Here is a 13,171-nt window from a genome sequence, read left to right on the forward strand (position 1 = left end):
ATAAGGTAGGATATTAATGATTTTAGCAATAAAGCATAAAAATGTCAATGTAAGCTATTCTGAAAGTGGACATTTTGTGAGTGTAAATTAATGAAAAAAATGCTGTAGTTCAGGCCTTTTGTCTAATTCGAGTTGTTTGATGAAGATGCAGAAGGAAGGTAAAGAAAAAAGAAAGAAGCTAAGACTTCAGCTTCTTTACACTTTTTTGTTTGTGGGGAAAGATGAGCCACACCACAAGGAGCCAAGGAATGCAAAGCACTGGCTTCCAGAGTACACTGAGCCATGGTAGTGGGCAGTCATTAAGTATCTCTTATCCCTCCACTCTACCCACGATAGACAGACAGAGAGACATTCATAGATAGAAAGGATAAGAACCAACAAGAGTGCACTGCATGGGGTCATTGGCTGGGCTCATGCTCCTAACATTGCTGTATCTGCTTTTTTTTAAAGGGTTGATACTGAAGAATGGATTGCTACCATTGAAGCATTGCTCTCAAAAAGTTTTGATGCTTGTCAGTGGTTAGTTGAATATTTTATTAGTTCTGAAGGACGAGAATTGATAAAGTAAGTGTGGGAGTCTTTTAATTAAAAGAAATTTGTGTCTCTTCCAGTGATTTAGAGCTGAAGTTTCTTATAACCCTTTTTATTTCAACTTGAAATTATTGTTCTGCTTAAAGTCTATTTTAAACTCTCTTCACTGAAACAGTGAGGAAATAATTCAGGTCACTCCAAAATCATCTCAGGCAAGTATTCAGTGACCACAAGAAGAGCCTGTGAGGCAGATCACCTGCCAGGTACTCATAGGCACGTGGGTCTTAAACCCCTGCTATGGCTCAAAGGGGGTCAGAGACGCAAGTCTCTTCCCTCAGGGACTCGGAATCTGGTGGAAAGAGAGAAACAATCCCAGATTACCACTGTGTTTGGATTCTGACTAAAAAATTATTTTTCAAAAATCTACCGGTAGGCCAGGCGCAGTGGCTCGCACCTGTAATCCCTGCACTTTGGGAGGCCACGGCGGGCAGACCATGAGGTCAAGAGATCGAGACCATCCTGGCCAACATGGTGAAACCCCGTCTCTACTAAAAATACAAAAAATTAGCTGGGCGTGGTTGTGGGCACCTATAGCTACTTGGGAGGCTGAGGCAGGAGAATTGCTTGAACCTGGGAGGCAGAGGTTGCAGTGAGCTGAGATCGCGTCACTGCACTCCAGCCTGGCAACAGAGCGAGACTCCACTCAAAAAAAAAAAACTCCTGGTAGTATATTACCTATGATAGTACATCTACCTATGTACCTGAAATTTAAAAAAGAAAAATTTGCTTTTCTGGCAGAAATTCAGAATGCTCCAATCACTATGAATGTTTACACTTTACTTCTGATCATCCTCATCAAGTCAGCTTCTCCTGTCCTTAGAAGTTCAACATTTATGTGGGGTTCCAGCAAGCACTGCCATGGTCTCTGGTGTCCTGTCTCCTCTATTCCCCAGTGGGCTCCTCCTTCACTCTGCCTCAGCTGTGCCCACTCCTTACCGCTTGACTTCACTGAGAAAGTACGGATTAGCAAATGAGCATTTCCTACCCCAACCACAGATGCCACACGCCTGCCAGAGTCTGTTCCAGCTTGCCCTTTCCTCTCTTTATTGTAGAGGAAGTATCCTCTCTCCTTTCAAAATGAATCTCTCTACATGTGCACACCTTCTCAAGGAAGTTGACCCTTTAATTATCTCACTCTTAATTCCTGCATCTTTACTTTCTAGAATTTTCTATCACTTCTGTCACTTCTGCCAGCATACAAATATGCTCTGTTTTCTCTCAAAACAAACACACAACAGGGAATTCAGAAACGCAAGTCTCTTCCCACAAGGCGATCACAGTCTGCTGGTAAGTTAGAGATCTTTTCAGAACTGCTGGTCCCTGATCCTCTTCCTCTCTAGGTCTGAGCTCCAAACATTTATTTGCCTACTTGATATCTGCACTTTTCCCTCTAATCTATTTCATTCAGCAACAGACCTGTTCTTTTTCAAACAAATTAGATCACATTACCTCTCTGGTTAAAAATTCTTCAGCGGAATCCTGTTGCTCTCAGAATAAAATCCAAAATTTTCACCATTACCCACAAGGCCTTGCTTGATCTGGTTTTTGTCCTTCCAGGCTTTCCTTGACTCACTCTCTGCTTGTCAGGCTTTAGCCATACTGGCTCATTGGTTCCTTGAACCTGCTGAGCTTATTTTCCTGCCTCAAGGTCCTTGCACCTGTTATTCCTTATCTGGAACACTGTCCTCCCCTCTTTGCATAGTAAGTGGCTTCTCCTTCAGACATCAGCGTGAATAGCATTTGCTCTGAGAGGCTGTTCCCAGTCACCCAGTCTAACGGATGTTGCCTGCTAATCTGCTCCCTTTTTTCTGCCCATCTCTTCTACTACAACTTCAGCTTCTTGAGGGCAGAAGCCAGGTTCAGTTCATTCCCTACTAGACACAAAGAGGCTGGCAAATAGCAAGCACTCAAATACTTATTCATGCATGCATGCATATATCCATATAATTCATAAAAAGAATCAGTAAGCATTTCTTTGAAGTGCTGTGTGCTGTATGCCTGTCCCTTTAGAGTTTGCATTAGAGATAACCATTTTTCTAGTTTGATTCCAAAATATCTTTCCAACAGGACTCCTGAGCATTGTGCAAGCATTAGAATGTTATAGAAAGATCATCCATTTGGAAGGAACATGGCAAATATGCAAATATTTTATTCATTCCCTTATGTCCAAGCAGACTTGCTTTTAAATATCTCCGGAGAAACTGTAACGTCCTTTGGGTAGTATGTTTGGTTTCTTGGTATTCCTAATGCTCAAGAATCCCAGTGAATTACTTCTACATTCTTCCTGATGGAGTTTATTATAGTTTGTTTCTTTCTTTATAAAGACCAATCACTCATCACTATCAATTGCTATGATTTCGTGTTTGAAGAATTAATGATTTTTTTTTCTAATTACTTATTTCTTTTATAATTTTTAAGATAGGTTGTCATTTTTGCAACTAAAAAATAAGTATATATACTATACTCATATTTTAGTAACTTTAAACATGAAGAGATATTGTCTTTTAGATCAGCCCCTTGGTATAGTCTTCTAAGGCAATTCTTTAAACATAATTATAATTGTAAAAAAATTAATTCATAGTAAGTATTGCTTACAGATTGATCTAAAGAATTCAAACTACTAACATGAAGGATACTTTACATTTTTAAAGAGCCTTTTATTGTGGAAATGTTTAAACACACACAGAAGTGGGCAGAATGAGCCCTCTCCTGTACCCAGGCCCCAGGCAAGTTGTTGACATTTGCCTGTCTTGCCTTAGCTATCTCAGCTCTCACACAGGATACCCACATGCAGGCTTTTTTTTCTCTCTGAAGTATTTTAAATTGCAGACATTATATCATTTCACAATAAATTTTCAGCATGTATCTGAAGGTAAAGTTCATCTCTAACAGTAAAGTTAAAAACAATGTAAGTACTTTACTGTTATCACACCAACAAAATTAATATAATTCCTTCATATCACCTTATATCTAGTCCATGTTCAGATTTCCTCCAAAGGTCTCAGAAGTGTCATTTTACCATTGAGTTTGCACAAATCAGGATCCAGTGAGGTCCACACATGGCCTTTGCTTTCTGTGTCTCTTAAGGCTCTTCTGACCATCAGTCATTCCTTTGTCCCCCTGCCCCTTGTATGCTGTGCCATTTGTTTGAGGAGTAGACTGTTTGCTCTGTAGAGCTCCCCATATTCTGGATCTGTTTGCATCCTCTAGGTATTCCCTTCAAGAGAATTGCAGCTGAGTCTGATTGTACCTCTAGAGCTGAACATTATGGGAGTACTTGTTATCTTTTAAACTTTCTCATAGTTGCCACTTAGAGTCTTAGTGAATTTTGAACAGAGCCTTGGCTGGTATGTGGCATTACAGTTAGCAGGAATAAGCAGAAGTGAAGTGACCTTGGAAAGCTCCACTTGGCCCGTAAGCGCTAACACTGTCAGGAGACTCTACTTTTGTTTCTTGGCTATTAGATGGGACATGTCATGGGAAGGTTGAGGTTGTGGAAATGTATCTTGCTTTTTCACACCACCTTTCTCTTTCTTTCAGGATTTTCTTACTGGAGTGCAATGTGAGAGAAGTACGAGTTGCTGTGGCCACCATTCTGGAGAAAACCCTAGACAGTGCCTTGTTTTATCAGGATAAGGTCTGTCTCATTTTTAAAACGTTATTTATACACTGTGTTTTTACCAAATGTTTTAAATTGCAGGTAATAAGAAAGAGCCTAGGATTGGAGTCTGGTAATTTTGCCACATAAGTACACCTTCTGTGAACTGATTTTTGGTACATGCCAGGGAGAAGGCATTCTGTCCCTTCCTCCTCACATCCCAAACACCAGGGTAGGCCAGGAATTCAGGCCTGCTTTGGTCTGTGTTGGGATTTTCTCTCTAGAAACACTCCCTTTTCAGAGTCCTTTCTCAAGAATTTGTATTAGATCTCTCTGAACTGAGACTAATCTGTGTCTAGAGACTCATCTAGGCCAGCAGACATTTTGAGCCACCTCTGGCTTTGTCTTTTTCCTCATAAGCTATTTTCCTAATCTAAACCTGCAGCTGGCAACCAAACCAAATAGTGCTATTCATCCAGGGGCGTTAAGTCCTTACAGGTACAGCAGTTACTTCCCAAGATTGCTGTTTCAAACAGCTGACACTACATGGAAAACTTTGAAAAATGTTATTTTCACAACAAATTGGCTTCTTATAAACATTAGCTGGAGGCATTGTGCCTCAATGAACTAAATACAGATTCTAGGAATTACTGCTTCAAATGCAGATGTTGGCTTTGCTGTGCAACTTTGAGCAAGTCCTTTAAGGAGGATGTTGATCCAGATACAGTGCCTGCCACCCAAGCACTTAGTTCCATGAACAAGGCAGTCAAATATGCCCTTTAGGAAGGTCCTCAAAGACTGTATCTCAATTCCGGGAACCATTAGGAAGTTGAGGTTTACTGTAAGGCAGTGGTTTTGATCAGCTTAAATAGCAGAACCATTTTTTAAACAAAATCCTACCTGGATGCAAAATATAGAATACAAGCCACAGGAGCTGCTGAGGACAGTTCAAATGCCATTGCTCCATTCCCTGTGGAAGTTTCTAAGATGTGTCAAGAATCCTTAACATAAGGACCATATCACTCTCCTCCTTCCTCCCATGTACCAACCCAAACAAAGGATAAAGGCAGAGTTAGTGCAGCCTCCCTAGAGATGGGGTCAGGCCGTAGCATATTACCCACCAGCCTCTAAAGGCAGGACAGCAGGCGGCAGAAAGAGAAGGGAATGGCGGCCATACACTTGGAAGCCATTTGCTCAGTGAATTCTATCTGATGCCCAGCTGATGGATTTTCATGTCTATTTGCCCCCCTCCCCCCGTAAATGGAAATGGTGCCTCTTGCCACCCACTTTATCTTGTAAAGTACTTTGAAAATGAAGTGCTATGTAAATGCTAAATTTTACTGTATTTATAATGGGTGTGACAGGATGGATGGGAATATTGCAGAAGTATGAATACCATCTTCAGAGGAAACGAACTAATGAGAGTAGTAAGCCTGGTCTTAAATCTAGATCACAGATGAATTTCTAGGGACTTGTCCAAAAACAGTTGGGGTGGGAGGGAAAGAAGAAGCAATGTCATAACCAAAATGGTTTCTAAACAAATAAAATGTTTTTCAAAGCTTTCCATGAGGCGTCAGCGGGCTCTCAAGTAAGTTCACGGCTGAGTCGATATCACCGTTGTCATTCTGTCAGGCTGTTGCTATCCATTTGCTCCATCGGCTTGGTTTCCAGCCCCTATGCCTGTGTCTGTGTTTTTTATTCTTTGCATCTGTGATTATGTGAAGAAGTAACGTAGTGGAGGGAGGGATTCAGAAATGTCTTCCCTGAACACCCCACCTTTTTTTAAGAGACAGAGAGATACTGGCTCTGGAGAAAATGTGACTCAGCGGTAGAATCATGCCCTTGACTCTGAAATCTAGGAACTGAAACTAAGCTTTTCTTTTAATTATTGCTATGGTACCAATCTTTCTCTGGAAGGTAAAATGGATAATTCTGTTTTTGCTCTTCAAAGCATAAGTCCATCTGAATCTGAGACTGGATTGTATCAGACTTTCCTTTTGTTCTTATGGTGGTTTACCTCAAATTAATCCTGTTATAAATGTCTGTCTTACGTTCTTTTTCTTCATGTAATTTTATCTTTCCTCTAACCAGTTAAAAAGCCTTCATCAGTTACTGGAGGTACTACTTGCTCTGTTGGACAAAGACGTCCCAGAAAATTGTAAAAACTGTGCTCAGTACTTTTTCCTGTTCAACACTTTTGTACAAAAGGTAAATAATTTTTTTCCTAATCTCTTTTCCTAATACAGAAGATTTATACTCTAAAAAATTTTTAGACTGGTTAGTAAAGTTCTATATGGTATGTTTTTTATGATGTTTCTTCCTAAAAATCTTGTGAATTATATTACTTGTAAGAATTCTGATGAGGTGGGTATAGTTACTCATTGATAGCAGTAGAAGTCTGCATTAAAACTAGGGGTTAATTGTTTAGTAGTTATTGTGAAGCAATGTGAGGCTCAGGAGTTTTTTAAATTAGATTTTAACAAGTACTTTCTATATGGAAATAATATTCTTAAAAAATATATTGACTCCTTAAAACTTTGCATTTAGCTATGTTTTTAAAACCAATTTTTGTCTGGATGGAAATATAATTTGTTATTCTCAATATCTTGTGACAGCAAGGAATTAGGGCTGGAGATCTTCTTCTGAGGCATTCAGCTCTGCGGCACATGATCAGCTTCCTCCTAGGGGCCAGTCGGCAAAACAATCAGGTAAGGACTACTTTTATATCCCTAGTGGAATAGCTATGGTTTTCATAGCCACTGTGTTTCTTTTTGTAGGTGATAAATGTTTTTAATTTCATAAAAGTCTAAGTACTAGTACCATAGAGACTTGAAAATTCTTTGGAGTTAAATTATCTTTACAACTTCTTCATACAATTTAGTCTAATAACCCATGGAAATTACTAACTAGTGACAAAGTCATAAGAGGGAAAGGTGGATTCTGACCGGGGAGGGGGTTTCAAAAACCTTTAAGGAATAGGTGATATTGGGGTCTTCTACTTCCTCTCTGGGGCTGTGAACAAGGCTGTCTTGGTGGTGGTTCTTTTAAGTCAGATGCTGAAAACACAGCCAGAATCCAAATGCAAAGTTTGCTTTATAAACTGAATGATAGTGTAGATATAATACTCTTGTTCAAATGAAAAGGAAGTTGTTTGGGTTTTTTGTTGTTGTTGTCTGTTTGAGACAAGGTCTCACTCTGTCACCAGGTTTGCTGTCACCCAGATTGGAGCACAGTGGTGTAATCAGGGGTCACTGCAGCCTAGACCTTCTGGGTTTCAGTGATCCTCCCTCCTCAGCCCCCGGTAGCTGGGACTATAGGCACATGCTACCGTGCCTGGCTAACTTTGTATTTTGTATAGAAACAGGATTTCACCATGTTGCCCAAACTGGTCTCAAACTCCTGGGCTCAAGTGATCTGCCCACCTCGGCTTACCGAGGTTTTTTTGTTAGAATAGTGTTGAATATGTCCAAAACCAACTCTCCTGTTTGAAATTGCTTTATTGCAGTGTTTCTCCCATCCATCGTATTTCTTTTATTTGATAGATTCAAAATACATGAAATGCTAACATGCAGTGGTAATAAGTACTATTTATGGAGTACTTATTATGTACTTGATACGACTGGTCACTTTATGGTGGTATACTTTTGATACTCACAGTTCATCAAAATTAAGCAGCTTCATCCCCATTCTCAGGCAAGGAGTAAAGCTCAGAGATGTTAAGTAAGTTGTCCAAGGTCACAAAGCTAATGCATTGGTGGAGCAGGGATTCAGACCCAGCTCTGCTGGTGTCAAAGCCAGAGTCTTTTCCCCTGTGTGTAAACACATTACACAGGCATTTTTCCTTTCCTGCTAAGGGAGACAGATTTTCGACTTAGGCTTCCTCTCAGCTTTTTCTTTAGTGTTAAAAAAACAAGTACTGACAGCATCACGTGCTCTGTGTGTGGATACTATGTTGAAATTTACAATATCCCTTTTCCACTTCAAGCTCTTCCATATCCAAGGCCCCATTGTCACTAGCAATTGATTTAAATTCACTATAATTCAGCTGCATATATAATTAATACTATTTTGCATTTGTGGAGCACATTTCTACTTTTGAAAACATTTTCACCTTTAATATTTCATTTAGTCCTCAAAATCACAAAGTAGGCAGAATAGGGAGGTGGCAGGTAGCCTTACCTCTGCCAGTACATGAAGAACTCAAGATACTGTTGTGGTGAAGAACTCACTCACATTATGCAGCACAGTGAGTGGTAGAGGCAGGGCCAGACCTGCAGATCTCCAGCCTCAGAGTTTTTCCCATTATACTGAGGCACGTTGTAAGCACTCAGTACCTACAGTGAATCCATAAAGGGACTGGTTTTAGAATATGAGTTAATATAACCCTTTGAGCTGGCTTAAAACCTGTGATTTTTTTGTACCTTGACCTCTTCTGTCAAGCACTGAGAAATAAAGCCCAGAATATTATGAACCAGCAAACCCTGTCCCTTCCTCTTCATATTATTTCTGACGACAACACTAACAGCCACTTTATCTTCCCTGATGACAGATACGTCGATGGAGTTCAGCACAAGCACGAGAATTTGGGAATCTTCACAATACAGTGGCGTTACTTGTTTTGCATTCAGATGTCTCATCCCAAAGGAATGTTGGTAAGCTTAACATATCTTAGAGTGAAGAGATACTGAATTTGTCTAGCTTGGGGAGTAATTATATTAGCAGGTAAATGAATGTCTCTTGTTTCTCATTCGACTACTTGCTAGTTGAGGTGCACTTAAAATTTTTGTTTTAATTCATGTTAAACTTTATAATATTTTACTAGTTTGCCATAAGAGAAAGTGAGTCATCATTCATTTGGGAGAGGTGAGAGGGTATATAAGTATTTTTTTTTTAAACAATTCTTTAGGATTAAAAGCTAATTCAGAGCTCATTTATCACCTTAATTTGAACCACTACTGTGTGGAAAATAGCCATGGTGTGGGCTGGAGCCTCCTAGTTTTGTGAACCTGACCGTTCTGATCTTCAGTGCAAAATGAAAATACTCAAAACATAATTCCCCAGGTATAATGAGATAATGAGATAAAGTACTTTGTAAAAACAAAGGGGATGCAGATATAAATTACATCATTGAAATATATTTGAATGTAAGATATAGTTGGTAGCATTTTCCATTTTGTCTCCCAGAACTAATAACACAGTCATCATCCAATACAGCAAAACCACAAATTGTCCTATATGATTATCCAGTGTCCTAACCTATGTGTGTGCTGTTTTTATACTCTTCCTGGGTCTTGTCATGATAGTGACAACAACCATAGTAATAATACAACAAACCAGCTTTTCAGTGTTTTCTGTGTGCTGTGCTTTAAATTTATTGTGTTTAAAGCACACAGTGCTTTAAACTTACTGTGTTTGATCCCCGTAACAAACCTATGAGGAGTATTCATCCTGTCTATGGATGCAAAAACTAAGGCACAGAAAGGTTTAGTAACCTCCACAAGGTCGTACAGCTAGTTAGTGGCATAGAAGCCAAGGCATGAATGCAAACTCAGACCCAGAAGCTACTAGGAAGATCTAATGGCAGGAAACTGAATAAAAACACAGAGCATCCTTCTGATAGAGAAATGCTTATTGACTCTCTAAAGGGACATTGGAGGAACACTCAGATGGTTGTGTTATAAGGCAGAGTCTGCTTACTAAACTCCAACTCATCTAAAAAGACAAAGCTACCTAATTTTGTGAGTTCAGACAATTTTGTAACGAAAACTAAAGTATGCATTCTGGTTTTTCTAGCAAATGAAATAACTCCTTCCATATGGGTTGATTCTGCTTAGCATAGGTGGTGTTAGCCATTATTTGAGAACAGTTGTTTGAGGAACAGAAGTGTCTTCTGCACTGTATCTTCAGTGGCAGCTTTCGGTAGTATTTCATAAACTATTTATATTTTTACCTCTTTGAAAGGTTATCGAGTGGGAATCACTAGGTATCCCCCCTAGACTGTGAGGGATCCGCTGTGTGAGTACTCAGTGTGTTTGTGAGTACTCAGTGTGTGTGCGAGTACTCAGTGTGTGTGTGCGAGTACTCTGTGTGTGCGAGTACCCTGTGTGCGAGTACTGTGTGTGAGTGCTCAGTGTGCACGAGTACTCTGTGTGTGAGTACTGTGTGTGCAAGTACTCTGCGAGTACTCAGTGTGTGTGCGCGAGTCTTGAAGGAGGCACATTTTCTTATGGATATGTATTTTGTGGAGTAACACCAGGTGAGACAGGTTCTGTTTTGTTTCTTTGGTCTCCTAAAGCTCCTGGCGTATTTAAGCAACGACCACCCATTAGCATTGCTCCCTCAAGCCCTCTGCTGCCCCTCCATGAGGAGGTAGAAGCCTTGTTGTTCATGTCTGAAGGGAAACCTTACCTGTTAGAGGTATGTACTTGTTATTCTAAAGCCATTTTTTTCCCTCCTATTTGAGGAAAATTGCTTTTTGTTACGAGTTATGTTTGGCATGAAGAGTATTGTTAAGAGAAGAAATGGTTCCTTCAAATTAAGTTTTCTTATATGTCAAAAAGAAATAATTAGTGGAAGAGAATATTATTAGTCTTCTGTTCAGCCAAGGTCCAGACCTCCAGGTCCAGCCCAGCCAGCTACCCATCAGGGCCCCAGAGGGAGGTAAATGGCACTTCATCCATCAAAATCATTTCGTTAATTGTAGAGGGTTTCATCCCCAATCTCTTTTGTGTGTTCTTGGTCCTGGAATACTACAACTCTGAACCACGTGTGTTGTTAAACCTCAGGAGTGTGGGTGGGCTGCTCTCAGCTCTCCATCGTGGTGCCTGTGTGGCTCATCCTCAATCCAACCCTCCCCTTCCAGCAGAGCCGCCCCCAGCTGTGGACTCCATCTTCCAGTCCTTCTTCCCTACCTGATTTACAGATATGTGAATCTATGAACAATATAATTCTGGTTTTTTTTTTTAAATTAAATCAACAGTGTTGTGCTATTTAATACGTATCTTTTTTTTTTTTTTTTTGCTTAATATTTTTTGGATCTGTTGGTGATTATTTTAATTGTGGGAGCTTTTGCCTTTGAAAAACTGATGGAAACGACTCCTGAAAAAGTGCACATTTGCACAAAATTGTGTAAAATTTCAGACAGGCTTAGACACCCTGAAGTCTATCTATAGACTTCTAACAGTTAAGAAACCCTGTTTTCAGGCAGTGTTAATTATCTTAAAATCTGGGTAGATTTCAGTTAAAGGCAGCAACAACAGATGGAGTGTTAACTGTGACATGAGAATAGCTGACTGTGTTATGTCTTCCCACCAGGTAATGTTTGCTTTGCGGGAGCTGACAGGCTCGCTCTTGGCACTCATTGAGATGGTAGTGTACTGCTGTTTCTGTAATGAGCATTTTTCCTTCACAATGCTGCATTTCATTAAGGTAAGACCTCAGTTAAACGAGTGATAGCCAGATAGCCTTTAAGTGAGACTCTAGGAGAGCATCTGTTTGCTCCAAGGCAGTATGCTTGTTCTAATAGCCTAAGTTGTTTTTCCTAATCATTCTAGTATAGGCTCATTTTTATTCATTTTTAATCTTTAATTTTTAATTACATGGATTAATTACTACACTCTCTTTGGGAAAAATTTAAGCATAGAAATGGGGCCAAAAGGAAAAATATAGGCCAGGAAAATAATAAATAAATAAATAAGAAATGAGACCAGAGTCTACTGTGGTCATCACCAGTCATCCTTGCTCACGCTACCCCAGGGACCAACACTGTTACATTGATATTTCCTTCCAGGCCTCTTTATATGAATTTCCACTATGTATATATTAGTTTCTGCCCACAGAATTTCTGCATGCCTTCTTTTATGCACCAGTATTTATAGTGGTGATACATGTAGTGTTAACAAGAAGCAGGTGATTAGTGGATTATGTCTTTAGGCTCATTACAATATGTTTTGCCCTCAGCCTTTTCTCTACAGACCTATATCAGAGGAGATTAAGTTCCTCTCTTTGCTATTTACTAATTATATGACCTTGGGCAGTTTCTTCCTCTATGACTGACTTCACAGGTTGTGAGGATTCAGTGAGGTGGTATAATACGTGAAGTGCTCACTTAGTACTGTACCTGGCCTCTTGGAAGTGTGGTACTTTAACACAATGTCCTTTCCCACTTTTATACATACAAATTTTATTAAAATGGCTGAAGGAGTGTGTTTTATGAATTTTGCCTTCTTCACTTAGTATATCTTGGCACATTTTTCTATTTTATAAGCTGACTTTTTATGTACTTTGTTCATAGCATCCTTAACTCAGAGTATTCCCATTTGTATTCTTGTAGCTCTACCAGCATCTTCTGGAAAACAAACTAGGATATGGACATATATAAAATCGGATCTGTTTAGTGACTTGAAATCTCCCCTACTCTTTCTTCTCTTTTCTCCTTCCTAATTTCATAGTAAAGTATCAGAGTGTTGCAGCTGGAAGAACCTTAGAGCTTGTTTATTTCAGTTCCCAGACTTAGCATTAGAGAAACTAAGGCCTAGAAAGCGGTATTGACTTGTCCAAGGTCGGCCAGAAGGTGATAGAGCTAGAATGTGGATCCAGCATTGTTAATTGCCATTCCAATATGCTTTCCACTGAAATTTTTATGCTTTTAAAAAATATTTCAGAACCAACTAGAAACGGCTCCACCTCATGAGTTAAAGAATACGTTCCAACTACTTCATGAAATATTGGTAAGTCATAACTGTTCTGACTCACTTTTATTTAGGAATGTATTAGTCAACAAGTGTTTATAAATAAAAAATTATATGTCTTTTTATTGTTTCTCCATTCATTTGGTCTGCATTTATTGAGACCAAATCTTCATGTCAGTCATGTGTCTAATGCATTTGGTTTAGAGGCGAGCAGTAATAAAACTACCTCCTAGGAGCTCACAGTTGAGTGAAGGAGCAAGACAAGTACACAAACACTGTAGTGCAGGGGACT

At 39.5% G+C, this 13,171-nt stretch overlaps 1 protein-coding gene across 3 annotated transcripts in view; it reads left to right on the forward strand.

Annotated features, from left to right (window-relative positions):
* Positions 1-13,171, forward strand: part of USP24 (ubiquitin specific peptidase 24) — a 148,784-nt gene that overhangs the window by 125,058 nt on the left and 10,555 nt on the right. For 2 of the 3 annotated variants that reach the window (XM_008967853.4, XM_034965914.3), the window contains exons 55-62: positions 451-564; positions 4,132-4,228; positions 6,281-6,397; positions 6,805-6,897; positions 8,739-8,841; positions 10,485-10,606; positions 11,504-11,617; positions 12,853-12,918. In XM_008967853.4, coding sequence (XP_008966101.2) covers positions 451-564; positions 4,132-4,228; positions 6,281-6,397; positions 6,805-6,897; positions 8,739-8,841; positions 10,485-10,606; positions 11,504-11,617; positions 12,853-12,918 — 826 coding nt within the window. Of the gene's footprint in view, positions 1-450; positions 565-4,131; positions 4,229-5,748; positions 5,778-6,280; positions 6,398-6,804; positions 6,898-8,738; positions 8,842-10,484; positions 10,607-11,503; positions 11,618-12,852; positions 12,919-13,171 lie in introns of those variants that run through there. The other variant, XR_004672856.3, reaches the window with a different exon arrangement.

The sequence above is a fragment of the Pan paniscus genome, chromosome 1, assembly GCF_029289425.2.
Source record: "Pan paniscus chromosome 1, NHGRI_mPanPan1-v2.0_pri, whole genome shotgun sequence".
Lineage (NCBI taxonomy): Eukaryota > Metazoa > Chordata > Mammalia > Primates > Hominidae > Pan > Pan paniscus.